At 37.9% G+C, this 16,059-nt stretch overlaps 2 protein-coding genes across 3 annotated transcripts; both read right to left on the bottom strand.

Moving 5' to 3' along the window:
- On the bottom strand, positions 4,105–8,842 carry LOC109844441 (L-ascorbate oxidase homolog). Of its 2 annotated transcripts, none has more exons than XM_020413475.1 (8): positions 8,494–8,842; positions 8,302–8,411; positions 6,883–7,153; positions 6,438–6,531; positions 5,985–6,333; positions 5,128–5,502; positions 4,978–5,056; positions 4,105–4,446 (listed from the first exon to the last, which is right to left on the bottom strand). In XM_020413475.1, the coding sequence occupies exons 1-8, from the start codon at positions 8,632–8,634 to the stop codon at positions 4,249–4,251; spliced, it is 1,617 nt and encodes a 538-aa protein (XP_020269064.1). In that variant the 5' UTR covers positions 8,635–8,842; the 3' UTR covers positions 4,105–4,248. The 2 variants fall into 2 exon arrangements, with proteins under 2 accessions (XP_020269064.1, XP_020269063.1); XM_020413474.1 differs by having other exon boundaries at positions 6,438–6,540; positions 8,494–8,837.
- LOC109844729 lies at positions 14,738–15,751 on the bottom strand. Its single transcript, XM_020413842.1, has one exon. It carries the CDS (start codon positions 15,749–15,751, stop codon positions 14,738–14,740), a length of 1,014 nt encoding a protein of 337 aa, XP_020269431.1.

Below are 16,059 nucleotides of genomic sequence, written 5' to 3'. Positions count from 1 at the left end.
AAGAACTTTGAAAGGGAGAAATTTTCAGTATAGACCCACTGGCAAATTTTATAACAAAAATCGACCCAATTATCTTTTTATTATTGAAATCGACCCACTTTCTGTCTCGTCAGCCTCCTTAATTAGTTTGTGCCGTTTACTGCGGTGGGAGCTCAATTTTGTAGCTTTTTTACTTGCACGAGCTGGGAACTGCGTTCTCACTCAGCCTTCATCTTATGTGCAGATCTCAATTTTCTTTGTAAGTATATATATTATTCGTTTTTTTAATGATTAGGATGATTAAGTTTGTTCTTCATAGTGATAAATACATGAATATGTTGTAAATTCAGCAGTTTAGTTAATGCCACCCTGCGTATGCTTGACGACTAGTTCACCGATCCGGCGAGCCAAAAAATTGTTGGGGTTGCCAAATCCGACAATTTTGGTAAGAGCGCCCGTCAGGGTTTTGAGCGCATAAATTAATGGTTTAATTAGCGATTAATTAAGCAACGTGTATTTTTTAAATCGACCCAGTTTCTGGGCAGAAGCTGATGTGGCAGAAACTGAGTCGATTTCATTAATAAAAAGGTAATTGGGTCTTTTTTTTGTGATAAAATGTGGAAGTGGATCTATATTGAAAATTTCTCCTTTAAAAAACTTAAAAATATTCATTTGGGCCCACATTTGAAATCGTTCTATCTTTTGAACTGAAAAAATATGCAAAGTACCACTAAAAATACTAAAAATTTACCACTTCTAGTTTTGATACATTTATATTATATAAATTTATTTAAAATGTAATGGAACTTTGGGGTTATTATTCGGACAAAAGTAGAATATCAAAATTATAAATCGGTAAAACTTTTGGATATCAAAATTGATTTAACCTTTTCTAGGGTGAAAACCCTAAAGGGCTCTCCCTAGAGTATTGCATTAATGCAAATAAAAACAATCTGTACAAATAATGCAAACATCATATTACAATATTTCAAATCACTTAAACACATAGCACTTGTAACTTTTTCCTGAAAATGCATGCTCCGGATCCAATTTTTTTGCCAATATGAACTAATTAGAGGAACTGTTTGTTACACATTGAAGAGTATACATACACAGTCAAGCAGAATAGAATTATCTCACTACAACAAATGCATATTAACACCACAAAACGTCCAAACAGTAACACTCTCAAAAGAACTCAAAATCTATAATGTTTTCATCCTCTAACTACTATGCCCTCCTCTCCCTAGAATCTCAGCCTCCACCGGGTTGGGCATCTCCGACGACATTCACCCCCTTCAAAGAACTCACGCATATATACTAAAACAAATGGTGTCACAAAAACTTCTCTCTTGCGGTAGGATACAGAAATAAGATATTATTATCAAAGAAACTTGGAATTTCTTACCCATTAACAAAATATTGTGATCAGTTCATTCAAACTTAAGGAAGTTAGTGGGATAAATATACTTCCAATTTCTTGGTATGAAAACTAAGACTTACCATAAATTTGTAAAGCAAGTTGATAATCCTGCTCCTCCTCCTCTTCAAAATCTTCAATATAAACAACTCTCTTCTATGACCTACGCATCCAATCTTGAAATTAAGTTTTAACAGGTTTCACAGGAATCTCCAGGGGTTTATAATAGTCACAAAAGTGCTAATTGAATTAATGCACATGTACGTTACAATTTGATGGGTGGTGTAGAGCTTGACGTTATTTCTATACATCAAATACATTGACTATTGAATGATGTTAATTGGACTTAAGTATTTTATTGGACGTGGAGGAAGGTTTAGTTGGAGTAAGTTGAGTAAAAACTGTATAATAATATTTATGTGACAAAAAAGTAAGATAAATGTACATCCCTCAAAGATAATTAATGTACATCTTATACCAACTATAATATATAGTTTACTAATATATAGATATAAAGTTTCTTAATATATAAATATTGAAGTCTAGAACAAAAAAATATGTGTAACTATTAATAGTTGTACTGTAGTTTATAAAATATATCTAACTATAGTAAATAATAGTTATAGTAAATAATAGTTATAATTTTGTAGTCTTAAATCTAACTGTAATTAATGTGATATGATTTAATAAGATTGGTGGTTATGAGAAAAATTTGAAAGTTATATTTCTTGTTAGGAGTTAGTGGATGAATGTTATGAGTGTGTGGTTAAATAAAAATTTGATGGTCATAAAGATGGTGGTTATGAAAAATTGAGTATGAATGTGTCATCATGTATGTATGAGGTTATGAAAAATTGAGTATGAATGTGTCATCATGTATGTATGAATGGATGGATGTGTAGTCAATGGTGATGTTATGAAAAATTAAGTATGAATGTGTCATCATGTATGTATGAATGGATGGATGTGTAGTCAATGGTGATGTTATGAAAAATTAAGTATGTGTGTGTCTCATGTATGCATGGATTGATGTGTTGAAGGGCATATTAGGAAGAAATGTTTTAACATAACAACCCACTTTTATAATAGTATTAGATAATTGTTTAGAGGCTTTTGTGAAAATAATTATTGGAAGTTAGGTGGGTATATTAAAAAAAATCAAGGGCTATACCACTGAAAGGGAGAAAAAAAGGGTAAACATTTTGATCTTTGTGAACTGCCCAAAAGTGAAGAGGCTAACTGACGGGTATTTTTAAAATTCTGAAGGTTTATCTTAAAATGGGCCAAAAGATATGGTGTTATGTGAAATTACTCTAATTTTGACTCGAAGCCTATTCCTTATATTTTATTCAAGATAAGGATTCTTTGAATTGCAGGCCTATAAAAGTCATTCTCTATCTAAAAAAGGGCAACATTTAAGAATTTAAGTTAAAAATTAGCTTAAAAATTACAAATTATTTCATTAAATTTCTTAGAATTAATGATTTTAATCCTAGGTAGTTGCCAACGCCAATAAATATTTAGCAATTAACAAAAGCACTGACATTAAAACTTATAGAGGTTACTCGAGCTGTCAACACACGGAGACCATTAAAAATCTTTATATAGGTAGAATAGACAACATCATATCTCATGAATTCTCAACATTTTTAAAGATTGATGTGTCAGAAAGTATTCAGTGATTTTGGTTTGTAACACTAATGACGCATACAAAAATATCAATTTATTAATCACTGGACTAGAAGATTTGTGTGCTAATTCAACTTAATATTGAGTTAAAAATAACATGTTTGAAAGCCTCTCTCATGCATAAAATGATTGACCAATTATTTTTTAAACCATATTAAATGCATGTGTAAAAAATCATCAAAGGGGAACTTCTTAAGCATAGATATATCTTTAAATGAGCATCATGATTATCCATTATACTTGCTATCCCTATAAATTTTCTTAGCAAACTTCAAGTGATTGATGCTTTTTTGTATTTGAGTTTTTTGAAGTTACTCATAATGACCAATTAGATGGGTAGTTCACACACACACACACAAAGTATCATCACAAAAAATAAACATAAAAATAAATACACGTGCAACGCACGTGTACCCTACTAGTTATGTTATTAATGGAGGTTGGGTGGGGTGGGGGAGGGGGGAGGAGCTATGGCAGTCTAAAAGAGTTAAATGGTCAAATTGTAGAATTTGACAATTTAAATAGCACATGTGTGGTTTCATAACAAAGGAACCTAGTACTTATCAAAAATATCACCCAAAATCTAACACTTTTAGTTTTAATACTTTTTACTATATAAATTCGTTTAAAACAAATTAGATGATTCAATACAATGTACAACAACAACAACAAAGTCATTATTTAAAATATTTATATTAATTCTATTCTTTTCCTTCTGTTTTATTTTGAGATCTGATTTAATCAAAGTTGTTAAAGTTAAAAAGTAATAGAATTTTGGGCTTATTAATCAAGTATAGAGTGTCTGTAGGCACCCATTAGCAGTGAGCCCCTTTGATTTGCACTAATTTCTCTCCTTGTTTCTTCTTGCTCTATTTCTGTCATTCCCTAATGAGTGCCCGTGGACTCCCGAAAAACTTTACCCTAGCCTCTCTCTATCTCTGTCACATTAGGGCCCACGAGCACCCGTTAGAAAAAAAAAATTACTTATGCGTCTTCAAGTAAACAAAGTTCAAGAGTGCAACATAAAACTTCACAGTATGTTCCTCTTCATCAAATTCAATCAATATGCATTCTGAAAACAAAAATATCAACGCTCAACTGATAAATTAACTAGTTACACCATAAACTTCCACAAGTGTAGTATCACAAAATGTCCAAGCTCAGTGTCCTACTGCCCTGCCACAAAGGATAGCATTGCTTGGTATTGGATACTCATCCCTCCACGAGTTCGCTGGCGAATAAACTCGAAGATAAAGTTGCTGTCCAAGATACTGCCTTGCCCAGTTCTCCGATCTTATGTTCCACATGCCCACATTATCCAGTGTTACATATATCGCAGACCAAGATTTCGGGTATACCTGAAAATATAGGGGAATATATTGTTACCAGATACAGTGACAACAAAAACCAAGACTTTATCCCAAAAATTGGTTCGTCAACCCTATTCTTTCATTCAGTTCTATTAAGGACCATCTCCTCCGTTATAAGCTAACTATTAGCACATGCTTCTTAAATGCTTCCAACAAAGTTCTTATGTTTAGTAATATAGTTTTATCATCTTCTCTAGCAGATGCATTTACTAGACTCCGATAAACATGATCAAACCATCTCAATTAGTTCTCTCTTTTTTTCTTTTTTCTTTTTTGTTAATAGGAATAACAAGTGCACTCATTTCTTATCATATATCATGGTGTATGCTCACAAGACCATCATAAACCTCCTCATTTCTGCTACACTCATTTTTGCGCATGTTGTTCCTTAATTACTCAACATTCAGATCCATTAAGTATTGTTTTTTTTATATTTGACCTATAGAACTTTTCCTACAATCTTATAGGAGACATCAGATACATGGCTATTTTTTTTGATACATTAGTTCTTGAAATTACCTGAACAGTACAACGGGCGATTGTGTCTCTCAGATTGTACCCTTGCCTGCTTTCTGGTGTCCATTGCCCTACCTCCATGCTGAACATTACGTTCATGTCAGTCAACAAACAAAATGTAGAACACAGAGAAAAGAATAACTGAACATTTACCCGACGACAAAGAATGAATATCCATCAACATGCCAGGACTGCACAAAATCTTCATCATTCTCAAAGACAATCTCAACATAGTCTCTGAAATTAGCTGGCATTACTGAGGGTTGAAGAGAATAGCCACCACTATTGCCAGAGTTTGGCATGTCAGGGATATTTCCCAGATTGAAAACTTCAGGGATGTTGAAGTAGTCTGCGAGCTTGAGCGGCGTCTCAGATCCTATGAAGGACACACCATTGACAGCAAATCTCTGCTTGTTGTTGATGATGGGTGCAGAGTTTGCCAGCACAATGGTTCGTGTTGTGTTGATCATTCCATAGTGGTATGAGCCTTGTGGGTTCGGTCTCGATCCACTTGCACTTAGATTCCACCTGGATTTTCATTGCATGTAGTGGTTGATGTTAATTTTCATGATGTTTTTTTCACTTTAGGAAAAAAATGAATTTCCAGTATATTTTCGTGCATGTCCTCAGAGCACAGCCTAGAAAAAGAATTTGCAACGAGAGGAAATAGAAATCTTTGGAGATGAAGATATTTGTGATATATGAAACAGATGCAGTGGGCTTCCTAGATTTTCAACATTCATCATATAGTCACTCAGATTCCACCTAGATTTTGAACGAAAGACATGTTTTATTTTCATTTCCACTACAGTAACAGAACAAAATTTCGATGTTACGCATGTTCTTATAGCACAGCCTTTAGACAAATTTTTGACACTGAGGGTAAATAAAATCTTCGAAGATATAGGTTTTTGTGATATATTCACAAACATATTTTTGTACTAATTAAAGCGTTTGATATATTGCATAGCATTACAAAATAAGCAAAAGGAGGAGTAGTAGAAAAATACCGCAATGACTTGGCCTGGTTAAGAGACCACTCAATCTCCTCTGATGGACCCTCTGGCGGTGGTTCCATTGGACTTCCAGCAGAATTCGAGTAGTGGAGAATGGCACTTGTGGTTAGAGCAGGACTACTGCTAAATCGAGTAGAGACAACAATGTAGTAATCGAGTGGTGCTTGATCAGCTGTAATGAGAACTGAACAAGATTGGCCCAAATGAATGTCGAGGGACGAGTAGGTGTTTTGTACCGTGTGTGAGCCTTCAACCTCAACCAATGTCATCGCATGTCCCTGAAATCTTACGTTTATAGATGTTGCAAGACCAACATTTGATATCCGAAATCTATATGTTTTACCTGAAAAACATCATTTACAGATATTGGTAGTGTTGTGCTAGTTTAATATAGAAATCACATATAAATGTCTTAATTCTTAAAAAAAAACTGAAGAAAAAGAATACCTTGTTCAACTGTAAACGTGTTTCGATTTGGTCCCTGGCCATTGATGAGAAGTCCATCGGGAGATGGAAGATTCCCTCCGCTGTCTAGTATGGCCTGGAGATCCTGACACATAAAAGTTATTTTAAGAAATTAAGTTTCAATATTAAAAAAAAAAAGCTGGCAATAATTTTTTTCTGGTTTGAAAAGAGGTTTTTGCACAATTCCCTAATATAAACTTAGAATTACTAATATTGGAGATTTGAAAGTAGGTTAGCATATAAATCTCATTCATAGTTCTCATGCATATAACCAATAGACTTCTTACTTTCTCTGTGATATGCATAAAACTGCAACTCCCAATCTATCATAGAAGCTAGAGTTGTATTCTACACAAAGAAAAAAAAAAAAAATCTGTTTCGGCTAATAATTAGATTATACTTAAGACTTCCATGCATGAAGACTTACAATGTGATTAGCATTGAACCAGTCCCCAGCCAAGATAGTGAAATCACCCGCTGGAGGAGGAAACGGAACGGGAATGACAGAACGGCTGAGGATCTTGATGCCTCCGAACCCTCCAGCAGACTTGTGGAAGGCTAGAGAGGGGAAGTAGAAGTAGCTCCCAATCTGATCTTTCACTTGCAGAACATAAGTAAAATTGCCTCCCGGAGGTATTGGACAATTTGTGCCATGAACTCCATCTTGCCATGAGTTTCTTCGTTGTAGTAGTCCGTTCCTGGATAAAAATAAAAATAAATTGACAAAAGGAAAATAAAATAAGAGAACGAAATATAATGTGATATATTAACAAGTACAAATTATGGGGTGTTTTATTAAATGTAGATAGTAAAACTTAAACATGTGCATTTTGATGGGGTGTTTTCTTATTTCTTCGGACTTAAATCTTCTCATCAGCGACTAGGACACACTCCTTCTTCTAGTCCACATCCAGTTTGAAGGTAACTCCATTTAAACCATAAAGTTAGCAAAATTACAATTTCTAAAGCTTGTGTCATAAGCCTTTAACTACAACTTAAAAAAGTATTATGATTTAAAATTTTTAAAACCCACCTACTTACATATTTATGATGTTTTCCCCTTGCTATATAAGAGGTTTATCTCTAAATCTTCTCCCATGCCTTGCCATTTTCCCGTAGCATGCCCTTAACTATCCATAATATTTCTAAGGAGAGGAGCTATAATTATGATTTTATTGTGCTCACAACTATATTAAGAAGGGAAGTAAAGTCTAATCTAGGTGACCAATTTTATTTATTTTTTGCTTTCCCTCCTTCCTATTCAAGAAAAGTCATGTTGAGTTGAGAAGCGTGGTGGACACTAAGAAATATTTTATTATTATTTCTCTAGTACTACAACCATCTATACTCTTCAATACAAACTACTGCACTCTTTTACAACCACTCACTATTTCCCTCCCTTTATTTCTCTCTTTGTTTTTCTCTCTTTCTCTTTCTCGCAACTTGGAATGATCCTTTCCTACTTGGATGCCTTACAAGTCAAACTTGGGAGGTATATATAAGCTTTGTTATGATGTAGGTATATACTATTAGGGGTTGGTAATTACTGTTGCAACGGTGGCCGAGTAAGGTGGGGGTAGATGAGCTGTTGACTTCAACAAGTCATACCCTATATTGAAACTCAATAACATCCCATAAAATCTAACCCCCCAAAAAACCAGTTCTTCCCTTCTTTCCGATTGCGCGAAACCCTAGATCTCCCTAAAATCACTAACAACCCTTACATGCATCACAAATATGTGTACAAAGGTCCAGGCAACAATCATTTACAGCTATACAAGACATAATAATTCGATTAAATTTCCCAAACAAAAACGAAACTCCCATGAAAAATATTCATGCATACCAGGAGATGAGAAAAGGCTCAGGCAAGCCATTGAAGACATTTATGACCAGATTATCATTGGTCACACAATCTATCTCCGGCCCCGGGAATTGCCCATTTATCAGAATCCCCTGACAAAAAAAATCAAAATTAATCACTAAAAATCAACAAAAATACCCCCAAAAAGAGAGGGGAAATAACAGTTTTTTTTACCTGTTTCTGCACTCCAAGAGGTGAGATATCACCATAAGCTATATTCCAAGTAAAAAACCTGTAAGGATCTTCAGCAACAATTAAAGACAAATGCCCAATAAACACAATACCAAGAACAATGGCAAGATTCTTGGGTTCCATTCTCAATTGAAACACACACACACACTCTCTCTCTCTCTCTCTCTCTCAACTGACATTTCTATATGTAAAGGCTTATGGTCTTTGATTACTTAGCCCTGTGGAACTCCTCAAAGTTCAAATAATGGCACTTTAACGCTTTAATGCAGTTGGCTTTTTATCAAGAGATCCGGTCACCACCCAGTGAGGATAAAAGCCAACCGCATGATCCGTTGGTTCTGCTGTTTTGGTTCAAATTTTTAACGGCTTACTGATTTTGCAAGTGAGGTGCACGTGACGAAAGATGTGCAAGGATGAGCGAGTGGTGATATACATTTTGAGCACATGTGAGTTTGGCTTGGCTGGCATTCTTTGATCATACGAACACGCCCTTGTGGAAACTAAAATCTATTGAGTGTAGTGCTAGCATATGAGGAAAATCTTGCTTTATTTGAAAATTTTCACATTCTTGATTTGTCTCCAAAATGTTATATAACTTGTACGAACCACATATATCGCTTTGTTTGCATCAAAAAAATTTCATTAAAACATGTACTTGTATGATCCTGAAATGGCATAGTAAATTGATAATAGCAACAATCATATATAGGGGAATCGAGGCTAAACTAATATTTTTCAAGCTAATGTAAAGGAGACTGACAATTTAATTTCCGAAACATCCTAATTGAATTACATTTCTACTTCTTCACAGTCCTAATTGAATTACTTGTTAATTGTATATTAAACTCCAGCAATAGAAACTTCGATGTTTGAATAGCATATTTTGTTAAATAGGTCTTTACGATGAATAAAATTTCAGGTTGGTTTGGGACTGAAGTTTTCCTGCACTCTTGATTTGAGCTTCTTTTAGTACTGGAAATTGAGCGGTTTTAAAACATTCAGATTTTGTTGTTGTAGGCTTTAAGAGAAACGAACTAGAGCACCAGGGCTTGTAAGCAGGGAACATAAAGAGAGTGCAGAGATAATACACATTACATTGGGCTCGAGTAATCATAATACTAATTACCAATTTTTTCGCATTTTGTTAGTCCTCATAAACATCGACATGAAAATAGTTTTGCAGAACAGAAAGGAAACTATCTGCAATCCACAATATTAATCCACTCTTTAATTTCACACACGAACGAAACTACGTTAAAACTTTATTCGAGTGCATTCGTAGCATCAAGGCACAAACAAATCTTACACTGTGAACAACAGCGAAGAAGCGTGACACGCCGACGAAACGCACATCACTCCTAACCAAACAAACCTGAACAAGCAAAGGACAGATACGTGAACCGATAACTTTACTCAAACGTAGCAAGTGCCTCCTGGCTCCTGCTTCAGGGAGCTATCGGAGAGCTTACTTCAACCGTGGTACCTGAACCAAAGCTCACACTGCCAACCAAAGGAGCCTGCAGAGTGACAGGGGGCATATTAGAGGAAGCCGCCCATTTCTCATCGGCGAGTCCAGCAGCATTGCCAGCATCAGTGCTGTGATTGATCAGCTTCTGCTTCTGTTCAACTAGAACTCTGCTGCTGGCAGAGCAAACTAGAGCGCAGACGAATATAAGCACGACAAGCTTAGCCATCTCTGTTGTTTTTTTTTTCTGTAGAGAATTTGGATGGGGGTATTTATAGATTGAGATCAGGACCGAGAAATTAATGATAAATTAGATTCATGAATTGATGGTCCATTGTTGTCACTGTTTGTGTACTGTGTAGAGGGGAATCAGCATTGAATCAGATTTTTTGCAGGCTATAGCATGCATCAGTGTACAGATTCAGGATTGCTGAGCTTTCAAATTGATGGAGGCTATTAAATTAAATAGTGAATGAGATGGGGACATCTTGCGTGCAGTTGATCTAGTAAAATTTCTTTTTCCCCACACAGTAGTAAATAGTATATTAGTATCTGGAGTTTGATAACCAAGGTCTTGGATTGGGCCAATTACTACGCTGAAGTACTGATGCACCGAGGGCTCAAAAGCCTGGTTGGCGCTGAGGTTTTAGAAATGTTTTGACTCAGGCCGGGAAAGATAAGAGTGCGAGGTTTCTCTATAAGATATTTGGCCCAATGGGGTTTGGTGAGCGCATGATTATGAACTCTTGTCTTAACGGATAAATACGAAAATTCACAGGTATAAACATGATATGTACTTCAAACCTTACATGCATAAACAGTGACGTAGCCAGGATTATTTTTTGCTCTGGGCGATAAATAAAGGTGGTCTACGAGTATGTCGTGAGGGAGAGGTGGGAGGCGCGGGAGAGAGAGGAGGGCTGGGGATTGTTGAGGAGGGCCTGGAAGAGGAGGGAGATGAGGTTGGATCTGTGGGAGAAGGATGTGAAGTGGCGGGAGAGGAGGGGAAGCGAGGGGAGGAGAGAGAGGTCGTGGGAGAGGCGGACTTTCTTGCCCTGGGCAAGCAAGCTCTGGCTACGCCCCTGTGCATAAACATGATATACTTTTTTGGGGATATGCAGCTAATGAGAAAATGATGGACATAACATGACAACTTATTTACTAATGAGCTACCATGAGATAAACTGAAAAGCTGAAGCCATTATTATGTAATATAGTAATAGGAGCATATGGATTTCCATAACTTCTATCTGTTGGAAATCAGTTTTGCCACTCAGAGTTTCATTGCCATGGGACACAAAATATTATTCGCTCTAGTAATAAGATTTGATCACCTGAGCTTCAAGTTTAGAATTTAGAAAAATGTCCTTGCATCTGAAAATAAAAAAACTCAGCAAAACCCTCACACTAAGAAGATTTGTTGGATATACTCTCACACTTGGGAAAAAAATCAACAGAGATGTCCTCATGCTTGGAAAAATCAATAGAAAGACTTTTACAGGTGGGGAAAAAAAATCCAAAAATCTAACCAACCGTTAAATTTTGATAATTGGAGTACACAATTCTTCTACTTTTTGTGTCTATGTACCCTTCTAAGTTAGACTGGCGTGTTCATGATGCACGTTTATGCATTAGGATCTGAAAGAAGTATCTTACACAAAAACCTAACTCCTATTATAAATTATAACTTCATTTTCTTTTTTTCCCCTTTTGTAAATAAAACATCTTCAAGAAAATTATAGATATTAATCCCTTAAATTATATGTATTTTTTATATTAGTCTCTCAAATCTTCATATTTTAATATTAGTCCCTCAAATCACTTTAATATGTTAATATTAGTCCTTCCCTCGATCCATATATTAAAAATCCTAAATCGTAATTAGATTTAGACTAACCACGAATGATTAAATTACCTTCTACCTCTCTCTACACTCTCTCCTCTCGTCATCCTCTCTCTATCTCCCTCTCCTCTCCTCACGCTTCCATGCATACCGGTCTTCCTGCATGACGCTAGTATCCTCAGCCTCCCTCCTCATCACTACACCACCATATCGCCATCTCCATCTCCAATACATGTTATCGTATCTCTTTCATTTTCAATATCACTACCCGCCTACCTTGCCCTGCCAATCATCCGATAACCGTCGAAATTTCTCGCCTCCACTTCAACTCCTCAACTATCATATTCGTTTCAATTTAAAGACATTGGAGCGACGCCCAGCGAGAAGGAAGATGGCAGGAAAGGGCACCGGTGCCGAGGATCGGGGGGGGGGAGGGGGGGGGGGTTATAACCGCGCACAGAGGAAAAATTAATAAATAAAATATTTCCTATCTATTTTAACACCAGCTAAGGGCCCGTTTAGTTGCAACTCAGACATGCTGAATCCCTGACAAAAGCTGACATTTTTGTCAGCTTTAAGTCAAAATCCCCTGGCTTAAAGCTGACATTTTTGTCAGCTTTTGTCAGGCTTTCAGCCTCTCTTTTGCAACCAAACGGGGCCTAACTAGCAGGATTGTGAGGATACCAAGGTAACTTGATGAGCGACTAATATCAGAAGATTTGGGGACTAAGAGCATGTGCAGCAAGCTCCCAGCTCCGCTCTCAGCTCCGACGTGGCCAAGCTCCCAGATTTAACCCCCTCCAACAGCCTCCGAAGCGCTCCCAAGGACCTCCCAAGCGCTGACGTGGCGGCCTCCAGCTTCGGAGCTCCCAAGCGCTCCACAAATTTGTGGAGCGCTTGGGAGCTCCCAACTGGGAGAGGATTTACAAAAACCCCCCTCCAAAATCCGAAATCGACAGTGGGATCGGAGACTTCGGGGTGGGATCGGAGACTGAAGGCGGAGATGATGGCGGAGATGATGGATGATGGCGGAGATGATGGCGGAGATGATGGATGATGGCGGAGATGATGGCGGTGGCCAGTCGCAAGAATTGGTCTGTCGAGATTGCGGGTGCGCTGGTCAAGAATGGGTTGGCACGAAATTGCGGTGGCGGTTGAAGATTGCCATGGCGTCGAAGAATTGCGTGGCGTTGGCTCGAGACTGTGCGATGGCCAGCTGGGGTTGGGTCGGAGACGATGGTGGCGAAGGGAGAAGATTTGGGGTTTGGTCTGTCGAAGATTTGGGGATGAGGGCTGCTTGGTCTGTCGAAGAATTGGGGTTGAGTTTGTCGAAGGAGAAGAAGGATTTTTTGATTTTTTTTTAAATGGAGTGCGTTGTTTGATTTTAACCGTCTGTCGAAGATTTGAGTTGTGAAATTTTTTCTTGTTGATAGTCAAACATTGTGAAAATCAGGCTGTTGGAAATATTGACGTTGTGGAATCATGCCGTTGGAAATATTGACGTTGTGGAAATATTGACGTTGTGAAAATCATGCTGTTGAAAAATTTACTGTTGTAAAAAACATCTATAAATTCACATCTCACTACTCAAAATATTTCACACAAATCTCTCATAAAAAAAACTCTATATATCCCTATCAAATTACAAATCTCATGGATCCCTCACAAAACTATTATTCGCATCTCCTTACCGGTGAAGGATCGACCTTATACTCGCCGTTCTATACAGAAGTCGGAGAAGAAGATCATCCCATCGAGTTCTCGCAATCCGTAACACAACAAGTGTCATCCCAAGAAACACCGACCACAAAGAAGAAGAAGGCTTACACGCGGTCCGAAAATTGGACTGTCCACGAGGATAAGCTTCTTGTGTCTGCTTGGCTGAACACGAGCCAAGACTCCATCCAAGGCACAGGGCAACACAAAGATAAGTTCTGGCACAGAGCTAACGACTACTTTATCCAATACTCCACCGATCCAACGAGTCGCACACCAAACCAAATGATGCACCGTTGGTCAACGATTCAACTGTCGGTCAACAAGTTCTGCGGGTGCGTTGCTCAGATTGAAGGAAGACAAAGATCTGGTACGGGAATTATTGACCAGGTAAATATTTGACTTATATGTTTTTATGTAAATATTTAACTTATATGTTTGATTATTCTAAATTTAACTCTTGTGTAGACTGCAGAAGTAAAAGAATTATACCAATCCCTTTATGGTAAGCCATTCGTGTTTGACCATTGCTGGGTTGAGTTGCGTCATCACCAAAAGTGGATCCAACAAATGGAAAATTACAATAAGATTCGATCACAGCCGAGAAGAACCACGAACTCTGATTCCTCACCAAACAATTCCATGCCAGCGACCACCATCGAGTTGAATATTGACTCGGATGATGTTATAGCAAGGCCTGAAGGGAGGAAAGCGGCAAAACTCAAGAGGAAACAAAATGTGGACAAATCTGAGTCCGCTAAGTCCATTATGGGAGAGGCTTTCGCGTGGATGAAGCAAACCAACAAAGAAAAATTGGAGCTAAAACAGAAGAAACAAGATGACGATATCATGAAGATCGATCTTTCAACACTCAATTCAGTTCAACGTCAATACTTTGAAATGCGTCAGGCAGAGATATTGGAGAGGTGGATGCTCAACACTCAATTCAGTTCAACGTCAATACTTTGAAATGCGTCAGGCAGAGATATTGGAGAGGTGGATGTCCAAGGGTTCTTCCTAATTATCATATATTGTACTCGCATCGCATCCTTATTAGTTCTTCCTAATTATCAAATAGTATCTTATATTAGATTTATGATTGTACTTGAAGTTGAAAAAATTGGCATTGAATGAAAACAACTACTTTATTAAAAATGAAATTGGCGTAGTACAACAACTTGAACTCCTTTTCTGAAATTACATTAGACATAAAGAAACTTAATCCTCGGCGATGGATCCCTTAAGCATCGAGCTTGCAACACGCCAAAAGCTCGCTCAACATCTTTTCTTGCGCTCTCTTGTTGTTGAGCAAAGTATTTATGCTTATTTCCTCGTGGTGCTGGAATAGTCTTCACTAATGTGGACCACTCTGGGTAAATCCCGTCGGCGAGATAGTATCCCATATTATACTCGTGGCCATTGACAGTATAGTTGCACGGTGAAGCTCTTCCCTCCGCAAGTTGTGCGAAAACCGGTGAACGATGTAGAACATTAAGGTCATTGTGAGACCCCGGCAGTCCAAAGAAGGCATGCCATATCCAAAGATCTTTGCTAGCTACGGCCTCCAAAATAATTGTGGGTTCATGAAAATGTCCAGTATACATACCTTGCCAGGCAGTTGGACAGTTCTTCCATGTCCAGTGCATGCAGTCGATGCTCCCAAGCATACCAGGAAAACCTCGTTGTGAGCCTTCCTCGAGCAGGCGTGCAACGTCTTCATTAGTCGGTGCATGAAGGTATTCCTCTCCAAAGATGTTGATAATCGATCGAACGAACCTCTTCACGCTCTCAAGCGACGTACTTTTACCGATCCGAACGTAGTCGTCAACGGCGTCAGCGGATGCTCCATATGCGAGCATCCGCATAGCTGCAGTAATCTTTTGAAGACTAGATAGTCCTAACTGTCCAGCACCATTCCTCTTTTGGACGAAGTACTTGTCATGTTCGACGACTGTGTCGTGGATTCGAAGGAATAACAAACGCGTCATTCTGAACCTTTGACGAAAATAATAAAGAGGATAGGTTGGTGCGTCAGCAAAATAATCTTGGAATAACTGATTGTGGCCTTCCAGTCGGTTTCGATGGAGCACGATACGTCGTTTGTGTTGAACTGAAGTTGAACATTTCTCTTGTTCTTCTTCCTCAACGACAACAGCTCCTATAAGAAAGAACGTCTTCATCATTTCATCATCGCTAGAGCTAGATGAGCTAGACATTTTATTCTGGGAGATGATGGGTTGAGGAGAGAAGCCGTCGAATTTTATAGGCATCAGTCGGTTGACGGTCAAAGTTTGCGATACCTCGAACTTCGTGCCCAACATCGAAGACCGCGGGTTACCTCGAAGACCGTGTGCGTTCCCTCAAAAGCCGCGGGTTACCTCGAAGACTGTGTGCGCTCCCTCGAAGACCGTGGGTTGCCTCGAAGACCGTGTGCGCTCCCTCGAAGGCCGTATCCAACGGTTAGAAATAAAATACAAGAGGTTTAAATATAATTAAAAGTAATGGGTAAAATATTAAAATAGAA

Source organism: Asparagus officinalis, chromosome 6 (genome assembly GCF_001876935.1).
Source record: "Asparagus officinalis chromosome 6, Aspof.V1, whole genome shotgun sequence".
In the NCBI taxonomy this organism is placed as follows: Eukaryota; Viridiplantae; Streptophyta; class Magnoliopsida; order Asparagales; family Asparagaceae; genus Asparagus; species Asparagus officinalis.
The sequence above is the reverse complement of the archived record's forward strand: the minus strand, read 5'-3'. Positions and strand labels throughout refer to the sequence as shown.